We start from the raw sequence: 13,079 nt of genomic DNA, 5'->3' as shown, positions 1-13,079 counted from the left end.
GAGAAGGTATTGAAGTATCTGAGAGGAATCTGCTAGGTTGCAGGTCTTAAAATTGGGCCTTTTATCTCTTGCCCAAGGTGTGCCAATTCAGCCACCACAGCCAATCAAGAAAGCTGTAAATTCTTTCTGGTATAAATCTGGGCAGTTATACAGAATCACTGACATCTTCTGAGTGGAGGTAAAGTGAGCATGAATTCTTTTATTCAAATTCTTCCTCTTGTATTCAAATTTTCTATGACCTTAGACAAGTGACTTAACCTGTCTGTCCCTTACTTTGTTCATCTGGGAAATAGAGACAATAATAGTTCCTACCTCAAAGAATTTTTGTAATGGAGAATTAAGTGTTGTAATGTATGTAAATGCTTAGAACAGTTTGTGATACATAAGTAACAACTATGTAAGTGATTGTTTTTACTGTTATTAATTTACTCTCCCATCCTTCCACTTAATCACTTGATACTACCCTACTGAAGTCCCCTGGGCTCTGAACTCTAACTTGATTAACTACTGCTGATCCTTCCCCTGTGGGGGCTCTTCCCTGGGTCAGTTTACTTCTCGGTCAAATAAGCCCAGGTCCTTCAACTCTTCTTCATATAATGTGGCTGCTTGTGTACCATCCTAGTGACTCATGTTTGAATACTTTGCACTCTGTCATTGTATCCCTGTTTACATGGACCACAGTGCTCTCTGGGTGGGATGTGACAAGTGTAGAGAAGGTCAAACCATCTTTTCCCTTGTTCTGATTCTATACTTCTATTAATGCAGCCTACAACCTAATTACCTCTTTTGGCAGCATCATCACTCTGTTGGCTCATATTGACTTTACAATCAAGTCAAGGTCTTTTTTTTTAACTGTGCCATTGTTAAACCAGACAGGTCTCTTCTATCCTGTGCTAGAAGAACAACCCAGCTAGTTGCTGGGAGAAAGTTTGTTCAGCAGTCAAAGGCCAGTATCTGAGGGGTTTAGTAAGAAAGGAAAGGTGGTATAGGCAAGCAGTTGGTAGTTGGGGTTCATGGCAGATGCTATCAGTTGCTTGCCCAATAAGAATCTCCCTCTTCTTTATGAGTTTCAGAATCCCAACTTTTTTCAGAGCTATAATGTACCCAGCTAAAAGCACTAGATTTCCCAGCTTCTTTTGAGTCCAAGAGTGTCCATGTGACACAATTCTAATCAGAGAGATGTAGGGGGATGACATTGGAGAGAACAATTCATTCTGAATAAAAAGGCAAAACCTCTCTAGAAGGTCCTTTGTACTAGCCTTCTTGCCCTGTGGCTGTTTTCCTTTCTTCCTATCTATAATGCAGCATGAGTCTTGGAGCTGCAGCAGCTGTCTTGTGACCATGAGACAAAAAGCAAATAGATAAAATCTTGCCCTAAGGGGAGTGGAGATGAAAAGCGAGGGTCTCGATGGCATTGTTGAACTGCATTATCAGCTCTGGACCATGCCAGGGAATTTTTGTTGCATAAGATAAATAAATCCCTATCTATTTAAGCCACTATTGTCTATTTATTATCTGTGGCTAAAAGTATACCTAACTGAAATAGAATTACATAGGCAAACTGGGGATCCAATTGAAACATAAACATGACTACAGAATCTAAACATTAATAAATACGAGTGAGCAGCTGGCATCAGAGGAGTCTATCACTAGACCATCAGGCCTCAGGCACTGGGTGGGGCTCAGGGACAGGACTCTGTCTAGATGGTAGACTAAAGAGTATGACTGGGCCTAGGCTTTGACAAGGGACTGGCTGGTGGTCAGGCAGGGTCTCTGATGGGGGGATTTAGACAGAGGACATAAGACAGATGGGCAGGGATCAGAACTGAGCACAATATGGTAGAGGTTCAATAAAAAAGAGGTCAAACTTGGACTGGTGGCAAAAGAACTACTTGATGCTGAGTTCCAATGTGTGTGTGTGTGGGGGGGGAGTATTTCAATCCTTCTTGTTTTAGGACTGGTGTATTTTGCAGGTGGGGAAATTTTACTCCAACAATGGAGGAGGGGAACAGAGAGTGGACCCAGGCACAGCCCAACAAGCTTCAACTCAAGCTGTGCTTTAGCCATCTTGACACTCTTTTTACAGGTTCTTAGATTTACCCTTAATTCCTTGTTTCCATCTTTTGCCCATGACCTTTTAAGATCTGAGCTTAACAGAGAGTTAACAAATGTGTAACCATGTTGGTCTCTTTAAACAACTCCCACTTTTTCTTCTTTCTAATTTGTCAGATTTTCACTGCTGAAAACCTTTTCCTCCTCCTCTATTCCAAGGAACCCTCCCCCTGCCCGATCTCAGATCACTCCATTATTCTTCCTGGGAACTCAGAGTGTCCTCAGAAGTGCCACCTTTATCCTCTGCTGACCTGGAAGTGAATACAGAGAAAGGGCCGAGAAGAGGGCTGGCCAGGATCAACCAGTTCTGGGGAGCAACCCTGTTCCCACCTGGTTATTTTGCTCCAGGGGCCGAATTAGAGGCCAATGCCTTCCCTTCCCCCATCTCAATTTCTTGTGTTATTGAGAGGAAGAGAATGAGAGCTTCTTCTGACTGCTGGTGTGCTACTTCTGTGTGCAGCAGGTACTGTGTTGTTAAATTGTTGTTATATTGTGCTCCTGGGATAAATGCACCTTTGTAGACACTTTTTGCCCTGTGTGCTGAGGGAGAAGTAAGGAGTCTTGCCTGAGTGACTTCTCACAGAAAGCTTCAGAGGTTCTCAGAGCTGATAGCTGAGTCCTGGCAAGCTGATCTTCTATTGGCAATCGAGGGTGTCAATCACTGTGGCTTGCCAATCTGAACTAGGTATCTGTAAGCGATTAGCCTTCTTTATTAAACAGAACACTGAAACCTCCAAGGACTGAACAAAGAGTGGCTCTGGAAAGAATTCTGTTGCTAGGTGGGCAGGGGCAGTGATGCCTGGGTCACTAAAACAAACCCTTTGGTCTTAACCTCCTTCAAGCCCTGTCTCCACTTTATACCTTACATTTAAGCCACTCCCATGTCCTTTCAATTCTACCTGTTATTTTTCTCCCCTGTGCATTTCCTTTCTCCACCCCTAATGCTGCATTCTTTGTTTAGCCCTTAACACCTGTCACCCAGATTACTAACCAGTCTCCTAACCAGTTTCCCTGCCTCAACTCTCCTCTCAAATGTCACTCCAATCCAGTCTCCATCCTGCAGCCAAATCAGTCTTCTAAAAATACAAATCAGCTGAAAATCTTTCAACCTCTTCTGTGGCTCTTAGTACTTTTGGGATAAAGTCCAAACTACTTAGCATGGCACCCAGAGCCTTTCATGAATTGTTCCTGCCAAATATTCAACCTCATTTTTGGAAGTCCTGTTTCACGCCTAGTCACAATAAACTACTTTGCAGGTTTCTGAGCATGCCATTCTTAGCTTTTCTTGTGAGCCTTTACACATGACATTCCTCCTGCCTGGGACATCCTTCACACACCACCTTTTCTCTTGTCTAGCTAATTTTTACTCATCCCTTAAGACTTCAACTAAACTCCTTCAGCCCAACACATGTATTTTACTCATTTCTATATCTTGGATGCCTAGGACAGCATCTGGAATATAACAGATCCTCAATAGACATTTGTTGAATAAATAAATGAATGAATGCCCCCAATTCAAGTGGCTGTGTACAAAATTATCTCTGAAAGAAGCTGACAATTGATCAGTGCCACCTTCTATGGGAAGGAGCCCTCTCATTCATATCATTTTTATTCCACTGGGTTGCAATACCCCCTTTGAAATGTCTGCCTCTTTAATTCACCCATGAGTGTGTTGAGGGCAGGGACATGTCTAATCCACTTCGGTCTCCTCCCTAGTCTCCTGCATAGTGGTTGGAACATAATGAATGAACAGGCCTCCTAAGTGCCGACATTTTTGTCCCTTGTCCCACTTCCCCACAAATTACCAGCACCAATGCCGCCAAACTGTCACACAACTGTACAAGGCTCCTCATCGCTGAAACTTTCCACCTTCATTCCTCTCATGTGGACTGCCCTCCCCACTCACCCACTCACCCAAATATTGCTACTTCTTTAGGAACTAGCTTATACTCTCTGTCTTCCAGAAACTATTCCTGTGTTCATCCCAGCCCACCCTGACCCAGCTCTGAGTATGGCTAATGATTCCCATCCACCTTATTTCACCCTTGGCATCCCCTCATGTTACTCAGGGGAAAATCAATACTCAGAGAGAAAGGATTCTCAAGGGCACATGGCATGTTCGGTGGTAGAACTATTACCTGAACTCAAGTCTCCAGTCCATGAATCCTCCCACTACCCCACATGTATGCCTCTTTTCCTCATGTAGATCATAATTTCTTGTAAGGCAGGAAAGACTGTGTCTTCCACCCCTTCATTTTTCCAGGGCTTTACTTGTGTGGTAAGACAACTCTAAAGCCAGAATGCCTGGGTTTCTTTCTTGGCTTCTAAGTTACTAGCTGTGTGACCTTAGGCAACTTAACCATGGTAAGTCTCAGCTTCGTCATACATAAATGCATATAAGAGTAGTGTCTGCTTCATAAGATTGTTGTCTTTGGGTGATGGGCGCACAACACAATCAACAATTCAAATGCTATAAAAATATTTACCCGAAGCATATGTACTCTTATTGATCAATGTCACCCCATTAAATTTAATTTTCTAAATAAGATTTAAAAATAAGACTGTTGTGAAGATTAAATGAAATAATGCATGTGTAGTGCCTAGAGCAGTAACCGAAGACCTAGTATACATACAACAAAGAGTATTTTCTTTATTGTTGTTATTACTGTTATTATTCTTAATATTAACAAACCTTTACTGGTAATGGTTGATTTAGAAATACAATGTGGGAGTTACTGGGAGTGGGACGGAATGAGAAAGGAAGTAGACAATCCGACCACTCTGAGATTTGGTGGAATCCAAACAAGGTTAGTGGCGCGGCAGGCCATTTGCTCTTCTGAGTTCCTAGTGCCATGTGACTCTGTGGGGGCCCCAAGCACATGGTTTCGTCTGGGAGGCACCGCTTCCCTAACTCTCGCTCCGCTATTCTCAGCAGCCTATAGGGGGACCCAGGAAGCTAGGACAAGGGAGAGGCACTGGAAACCTTACTAAGGGCAGAAACAACACCCCATCACTACTACCCATTTTAGTCCACTGTCTTGCCCCCTCCAGGAGGCTCTCTAAGCTTTGTTCCGCACTGCTGCTAAGCTGGGAGCTGTCCTTCAGCACCAGGGGCCGTTTTGGCCTCGGGCAGGACAGCGGAGTTAGGGATGGGAACTGGTCGGATCCACAGCTGGCTCCAGCGTAGCCTAGTCACGGGGATGGGGAAGGCGACCCAGGGAGGAACCAAGAAGCTACTAGATGTCCCCTTCCTCCAAAAATCCCCCTCATAAAGCCCCCCGAGGCCTCGGGGGGAGTGAGCAGCCGCCCTGGGGAGGGAGGCGGGTTCCCGGGTTGGCGGGGGAGGAGGAGCGCCAGGGCCTGGGACTCAGCGTGTGGCGTGTGCACTCGGGGGGCGGGCAGATGAACGGAGGCGCTGAAGTGAATGGAGTTGGGGGTGGACTGGAAACATCCCCAAACAGCACAGCCTGTGGCCGGCGGGGGCTGGGAGTGGGAGGTGGAGGGGGGGGGGCAAGAGTCCTGAGGCGCAGGCGCAGTCAGAGCCCCAGTCCCGCTCCCTCCTCCTTTTCGTGCCTTCTTTCTCCGCCCAGCTCCCCTCAAACACACTCGCACACGGGCTCTCAAGGTGTTCTCCGCACAGCGGAAGATGGCGACAGACTGAGGGGGCATGGCCAGCGGGAAGCACGGGGCCGTGCCGCCCGGTGGCAGCCTCAGCGGTGCTAACGAGAGGCGGAAGCCAGGAGCGCACTAAGTCCAGCCCGGCGTCCCCGTCCGGCGCCAGTGGCGCCGCCAGGAGCCAGGTGGCCAGCCCAAGCCGGGACTCCGGGAGCAGCGGGCTGGGAGCCGGAGAGGAGCCGGCCCGGGACCGGCCCCGGCGAACGGCCGGAGCGCGGACGAAGCCCGAAGGGCCGGGCAGCGGGCCGGGCGGCCGGCCTAGGAGGGCGCAAGCGAGGCAGGGAGCGGCCGGCGGGCAGACGGGTGGGAGCGGCGCGGCGCGGGGCGAGCGAGCGAGCGAGCGGAGCGCGGCGGCCGGGCCCGCACGGCGGCGCTGAGCGCGCAGAGCTGTGCGGAGCCGAGACGGCCAGAACGGAGCGCGAGGCGGGCGGCCGCCGGCGCCGCGCGGAGTGTCGCGGGGCCGAGGACAACTGAGGACCTCGACACTATGAGGAGCGCGGCGCCGCCGCCACAGCCGCCGCCGCCCCAGTGCCCCGCGCCGCCCCCCGCCGGGACGCCGGGCAGTGCCTAGCGGGCCGGGCGGCCGCGCCCGGGCTGCGAGCGAGGGAGCGCGGGAGGGCGCGGGGACTGCACGAGAGCGCCCCGCGACTCCGGCCTGAGCGGGAGCCCCGGGCCGGCCGGCCTGCTTCGCCATGCGACCCCCAAGGTAGAGCCTGGACGGCGCCGAGGGGCACGGAGCGGCGCGCGGTCCGCTCGCCCGCCCGAGACGGCCGTCCGGCCTCGCGCCTGCCTGCTCCCTCCTGCCCGGACCCCCCTGAAATATGTTCAGGGGCGCTTGGATGTGTCCCGGGAAAGACGCCGCCGCGCTGACTATCTGCTGCTGCTGCTGCTGCTGGGCTCCCAAGCCGAGCGACAAACCTTGCGCCGACTCCGAGCGGGCGCAGCGATGGCGACTGTCCCTGGCGTCCCTGCTCTTCTTCACCGTGCTGCTCGCTGACCATCTGTGGCTGTGCGCGGGGGCCCGGCCCCGGGCCAGAGAGCTGAGCAGCCCCATGCGGCCGCCCTGGGGGACCAACCGTGAGCGGCAGCCTGCGCCTCCTCGTGCGGTGCAGTCCCTGCCGCCGCCGCCGCCCAACGAGCCCAAAGCGCCGCCGGGCACCTGCGGTCCCCTATACAGCAACCTGACCAAAACCGCCCCCGCCGCCAGTCCCGGGCCAGACTGCGGCGGCGTCCCCGAGCCCACGGGGCTGGACGCAGCTTGCACCAAATTGCAATCTTTGCAGAGACTTTTTGAACCGAGTACCCCAGCCCCCCCTCTGCGGCCCCCTGACTCCACTTCCCGTGCCCCGGCCGAGTTCCCCTCCGCCAAAAAAAACTTGCTCAAAGGCCACTTTCGGAACTTCACTCTCTCCTTTTGCGACACCTACACAGTCTGGGACTTGCTGCTGGGCATGGACCGCCCCGACAGCCTGGACTGCAGCCTGGACACCCTGCTGGGGGACCTGCTGGCTGTCGTGGCCAGCCCGGGCTCCGGGGCCTGGGAGGTATGTAGCAACTGTATCGAGGCGTATCAGAGGCTGGACCGACATGCTCAGGAAAAATATGATGAGTTCGACCTCGTGCTGCATAAATACTTACAGGCGGAAGAGTACTCAATTCGGTCCTGCACGAAAGGCTGTAAGGTAGGACCTGTCATCCGCGGCCACGGGTTGGGAGCGGCGGCGGGGTGTGTGTATGTGTGTGCGGAGGGCAGCCCGGAGAAGAAAGGAGGTCTTCTGCTCTGCCTACCACACCCCCTCCCACTAGCCCCACGCTCTCGGTGCTGCACTACAGTGCCACTTTGGGACCCGCCCCGGAGAAGGGGCCTCAGGGATCCAGGTCAGGTCACCACCTGGCCAACTTCTATTAATTCCTGGTTTGGGCAAGGTCTGACTGGGGCCTCCTGGCACGCTGCCCTGCCTGAGGAGGGAGGGGTCACGGGGCCCCGGGCTGGCAAAGGGGTGGAAAGAGGAAGCTGGCTCCCCTAGCCTTCGGCTTCGGCCAGCGGGGTCCTCTTCCTTTCCTGGGCCGGAATCGAAATCTCGGGATTGGCTAGTGCAGAGGAAAGACCAAAGGTAGAGGGGAGACTATCTGGAAGCCCAGCCCTCGCCCTTTGGCCGCTGAGAGTGAGCTAGAGGAGGGACACCCCTGCTGGTGGGGCACACCACACTGTTGACCTAATATGACCTGAGGTGGTGGCTCTGAACCTCGGCAGATAGAGCCTAGGGGTCCCTGTCTTCTTCCAAGGGGAAGCCCCTTGCCAGATCCTCTTCCCTGACAAAAGAGGGAGCACAGCGACTTGTGGGAGGTCCACTGAAGGTTGGTGCATTTCCAAACTCCCAGTGCTTCCCGGGCACCCTGGGGTGACAGCCGGAGGCCAGCTGGCTTTCTCACTGCTGGAACAGGAATCCCGAGGAGAAGCGAGGCCACTGCAGAACAGGCCTGCCTAGGGCAGAGCTGAGTTCAGAAAGTTCTTGACCCTCAGCAGGGTCGCTCTGGACGGTAGGTGTGTGGGGGCTGTAAACATTCAGGACGTGGTGCCATGGCCCTGTTGGCTTGGCCAGGCCAGGTGGCCTGCCTTTGGGAAGAAAGAACAACAAGGTCAAAGGGTCAAGTGACAAGGACACAGGGTAGGGTGGTGGCCTCACCCCTCCTCAGCCTGGGAGGCTGAGAGCTGTAGAGGGAGATAGTTGCCTCCCAGTCTAGCTTGTCTCCTACCCGAGCTTTGGAGAGGGGCAAAAAGTGCCCTTTTTCATCCAACATGACCCCTTTGGACTTCTGCAGAATTCTATGCTCTTCATGGGCTCCTCAGGGATTTAGGCAGGGGGTTGCGGAAAGGATAGCTCTTTGCTACCCTTCACTTCACTTTCTCCTTCTCCCTTTTCCTGTTCTCGTAACCTAGCTGTTTCCTTCCCGCTTCCCTCAGCCTCAGCTGACTCACTGCCTCACTCACACTACCAGATGAGATATTCCGTTTCTTAAAGATGTACAGACAGATACACACACACACACACACACATACACACACACACACACATTCACACATTGCCATATACCACCACCACCACTGTTCTGGGCAAAGTCACACAGAGATACAGAGAGGTTGTCACACCAAGCAGTGCCATAAAAGCAGATACCCTGTCACACATGTACATCTCCTCATGATGTCAGGAGCACAAAGGCAGAAGTCCTGTCACATGGAGGACACATTTTGTCATACAGAGATAGAGACACCCAGCCTCAGTGTGAGCCACAGATATACACACTCAGTGGGAACAGACAGACATCATCTATTAGCAGAAGGCATAAAGAATGTGTGTCTTGTGGTCCTCAATTCAACCCCATGCCCTCAAGATTTCTTCAATCATCAGGATGAATGAGAGACCACACCCCAGCTTTCCCATGGGGTTTTTCCCACGTTACAATTGGCTTCAAGCTGTGTCTGATCGCACACTAAATAATAGTCATTCATGCTGATTATTTTTCCCAAGCAGTTTGCTGTAGGAGAAAGACCACTGATCTCCAGGATTTGGACCTTATCAGCCTCTACCACTTGTTAACAATGTGACCTTGGGCATGTTGCTTTACTTCTCTTAACTTTCATTTGCTCAGTTGTAAAACAGGAATAATAATCCCTGCTCTACCCACATCCTGAGTCTTGTGTGAGATTCAAGTGGGAGGAGGTAGCGTGTCTTATTTTGAAATAATAATATAACACCTGACATTGATGTAATGGATAGGGTTTTAACCTCCTTCGCATGTATTATGAGATCACAGCTGCTCAAGGAGATTGGTAATACCAGCACCATTATCCCGTTTAACAGATGAGGAAACTGAGGTGCAGGGAGATCAAGCATTTTGCCCCATGGTCACTCAGCCAGGCCTCCAACCCACATGTTCTGGTGCTAAGCTCATATTTTTTCCAGGGCCTCCCAGCAAATTCCTTGCGGCCAGGACAACTCCTTCCGCTCCTTTGTCTCCTTGTCGCTGTTGCTCTCCTCTTGCTCTCCATCTCAAGTGCACTCCACCTGCTCTCCTGCTGCCTGTTGTTCCAGGAGAAGGCAGTGCCAGCTCCAGAGCTTTTTTTTCTCTCTCCCACTCCTCTCCAATGCTCTCTCCCTAACTGAGGCCTAGATCTAAGGAGTTCTTGATTCCAGCTGTATTATGGTCACTAAGGGAAAAGACAAGCCTTCTCTCCTCTTTCCTGAAGCCCCTCTCTTCACCGCATCACCCCACTTACATCCTAGGCTTTCTCTGCTGATCTCTGATCCTGTCCCCGGACTCCAAGACAGTCTTCTCAGCTCCTACCCCAAATGGGATCCCTTGGAGATGATGACCATCCTCAAAGCTTCTCCTGGGTGGAGAGCCCACAGCCCCAGGCCAGGATGAGGGGGCTTCCTCTACTTCTGGAAACCAAGCCTGGAACTGCTTCAGGGCCAGGTGACCCTCATACCTGGGACCCTGTCCTGAGTGCCTCAGTCAGATATTTTTGGGGGCAGCCCCCAAAACCCCATTCTTTCCCTTTGCAATGTCTGCCTCTGTTTTTGGCCAAACAGGGCCCCACGAATCAGACCCATCCACACTGCTGCCTGTGACACCTCCCAATTTAGTACCAGTTGCAACATTTTTTAAATGTGCAACTGACTTCCTCCTGATGTTAACTGAGGCAGACTGTGCTCATCCCCATCCTGGCCTCTGCCACCCCTTATGCTCCACCCCTCCCTAATTTCCCTGTGAATACCCCCTATCCCAAAACACCTATCTCCCCCTCCCCTTTGCCCTCCTGGCCCTGCCTAGAGTTACTAGACAACCACCTCACTCCCCACAACTCTCTGTCCTCACAGCCCTGCCATGCTCCTGCCTGATTCTGATTGCCTCTTCCTCTACCTCTGTGCTTTCCTACTCTAATACACGCCATTCCGACTGAGGGGAGTGGTGGAGATGGGAACAAACCCCTAGCCTCTGTTCTCATAGCTCTCATCCAAGAGGGGCTAGAAGCCCCTTGCCTTGCCCAAGAGAAGGACAGTTTTCAGCTCTTACCAACCATTGGGCCACAGCAGTAAAGGTTAGTGCCAAGGAAGGATGTGATAGTTCTTCTCTATTCTGAGCTGGTCCAAACCCACCTGGAAGACTGTGTGTTTGGTTCTGGATCTCACATGGAGCAGGTCGGGAGGAGGTCGAAACCCAAGTTCTCCTGGACACAGTTGAAGGAGCTGTTTCACCTGGAGAAGAAGACACTCAGAAGGCTGTGGTTTCTTCCTGCAGACCTCAGAAGAGTTGCTGTGGTGCAAAAGAAGAGGCATATCCTGCTTAACTCCAGGGGCTCTTTGTAGTTAAAAGTCCCAGGTTCAAACCCAGCTCTTTTATTTACTATGTGACCTTGAGCTGGGGACATCTTTTTTCCTTAAAGCTTGCTTTTCTCATCTATAAAATAAACCTCAGCCCTGTGAGGTCATTATTATTTCTATAAGTGAGAGGAGGCAAGATAGATACACTCCGGCATGCACCCCTATCAGGATCCACCTGGCAACCCCTATTTGGAGCTGATGCTCGAATCAACCAAGCTATCCTCAGTGCCTGGGGCCAACACTTGAACCAATTAAGCCACTGGCTGTGGGAGAAGAAGAAGGAGAGAAATGAGAGAGGGAGGGAGAGAGAAGCAGATGATCACTTCTCATGTGTTCCCTGACTGGGTATCAAACCCAGGACATCAGCATGCCAGGTGGACGCTCTATTCATTGAGCCAACCAGCCAGGGCTGTGAGGTCATTATTAATGAGAAGTCTGCACAGTACCTAGGCCTGGCACAGCAGAGTTACTACTCAGTTAATAGTATTTTTCTTCCAAAGAAGTACCAGATTGCCCTAAAGGAGGTGAGGTCCCGTTTCCAGGAAATGTTTGGCCAGATTCATGCAGACTCCTGGAGGAAATGCTGTGGAGATAACTCTAATACCAGATTATGGGGAGAATTGGACCAGGTGACCTCTGAGGTCTATTTCAGACCACAGTTTAGGCCCATGATCAGAGCCTGCTCCCTGAACAGCAGCACTGAATGGAAGGGCTGGGGAAAGAGGCCTAACCCCCACACATGGGGCAGGGGACTGTCAGGGCCGGCACCTTGCCTTCTGCCTGTACCCATGGGGGCCCTTCTCTTCCTCCACTCTGGCTGGCAGCCATTTATGCCTCGCTGTCCTGCTCTCTCCTCCCACCTGCCACAGCTCTTTTGCCAAGCAGGACTCCTGGGCTAATGCTGGTGCCAGGAGCAGGGAACTCAGGGTGCTAGGTAAAGGGCTAGAGCCCCAAGTTGGCCAATGGTCGCTGATGTCACCCAAGCTCACAAGCAAGGAGCAGTGCCCATAGTCTGCCTTCCTGACCCAGGGTTTTGGGGGCCAGAAAAGGTTTCCTGACCCCTGTTTGGGGATGGAAGAAGAGGGTGGCAGTCAAGAAGCCACCTTCTGGGAATGAGGGCACAGTTTCCTCTGGGGTGGGGCCTCCAGCCCCGCAGAAGCTTACTGCCCAGGAATTGAGAGTTTGGTTTCCTAGAAGGGGCAGGGACAGGAAGAGACGATGTTTCTAGCTTAGACAAGGGTGCAGTGGGTTAAGCGTGGGATTGGGAAAGTAGCCTCATGCTGCTCACACCTGTCCAGACCCCCTGACCTCATCCTGACCCATTCCCCACTATTATCTCCCATATTTCTTCCAAATTTTTGGCCACATTCAACACCCTCCATCCACATACTAAAGACCCCACAAACTTCCCAATCTTCTACTCAAAAATCACCCTAGACCAGTGCAGGTATGCAGACTATAGTCTTCATACACATCAGGGTGGTTAACTCTTTCACGGACTGGCACAAAATTTCTGGTGGACCGGCACCAGACCGGCAGTTGAAAATCACTGGTCTAGACCCTTTCCAAGCCACACCCTTACAGACGTCCCCAAACTACGGCCTGCGGGCCGCATGTGGCCCCCTGAGGCCATTTATCTGGCCCCATGCCGCACTTCCGGAAAGGGCACCTCTTTCATTGGTGGTCAGTGAGAGGAGCACTGTATGTGGCGGCCCTCCAACGGTCTGAGGAACAGTGAACTGGCCCCCTGTGTAAAAAGTTTGGGGACCCCTGCGCCTACACCTTACTGTCTAGATCAGGGGTAGTCAACCTTTTTATACCTATCACCCACTTTTGTATCTCAGTAGTAAAATTTTCTAACCACCCACCGGTTCCACAGTAATAGTGATTTATAAAGTACAGAAG

The 13,079-nt window shown here is 51.9% G+C and overlaps 1 protein-coding gene across 1 annotated transcript in view; it reads left to right on the top strand.

Annotated features, from left to right (window-relative positions):
- Positions 1–6,458: 6,458 nt before the first annotated feature.
- NALF2 (NALCN channel auxiliary factor 2) overlaps positions 6,459–13,079 on the top strand; it is a 28,393-nt gene continuing 21,772 nt past the window's right edge. The window contains exon 1 of the mRNA XM_066357211.1: positions 6,459–7,469. Coding sequence (XP_066213308.1) covers positions 6,609–7,469 — 861 coding nt within the window. The 5' untranslated portion in view covers positions 6,459–6,608. The remainder of the gene's footprint in view (positions 7,470–13,079) is intronic.

Source organism: Saccopteryx leptura, chromosome X (assembly GCF_036850995.1).
Source record: "Saccopteryx leptura isolate mSacLep1 chromosome X, mSacLep1_pri_phased_curated, whole genome shotgun sequence".
Lineage (NCBI taxonomy): Eukaryota > Metazoa > Chordata > Mammalia > Chiroptera > Emballonuridae > Saccopteryx > Saccopteryx leptura.
This window is presented reverse-complemented; position numbering and strand designations above follow the sequence as displayed.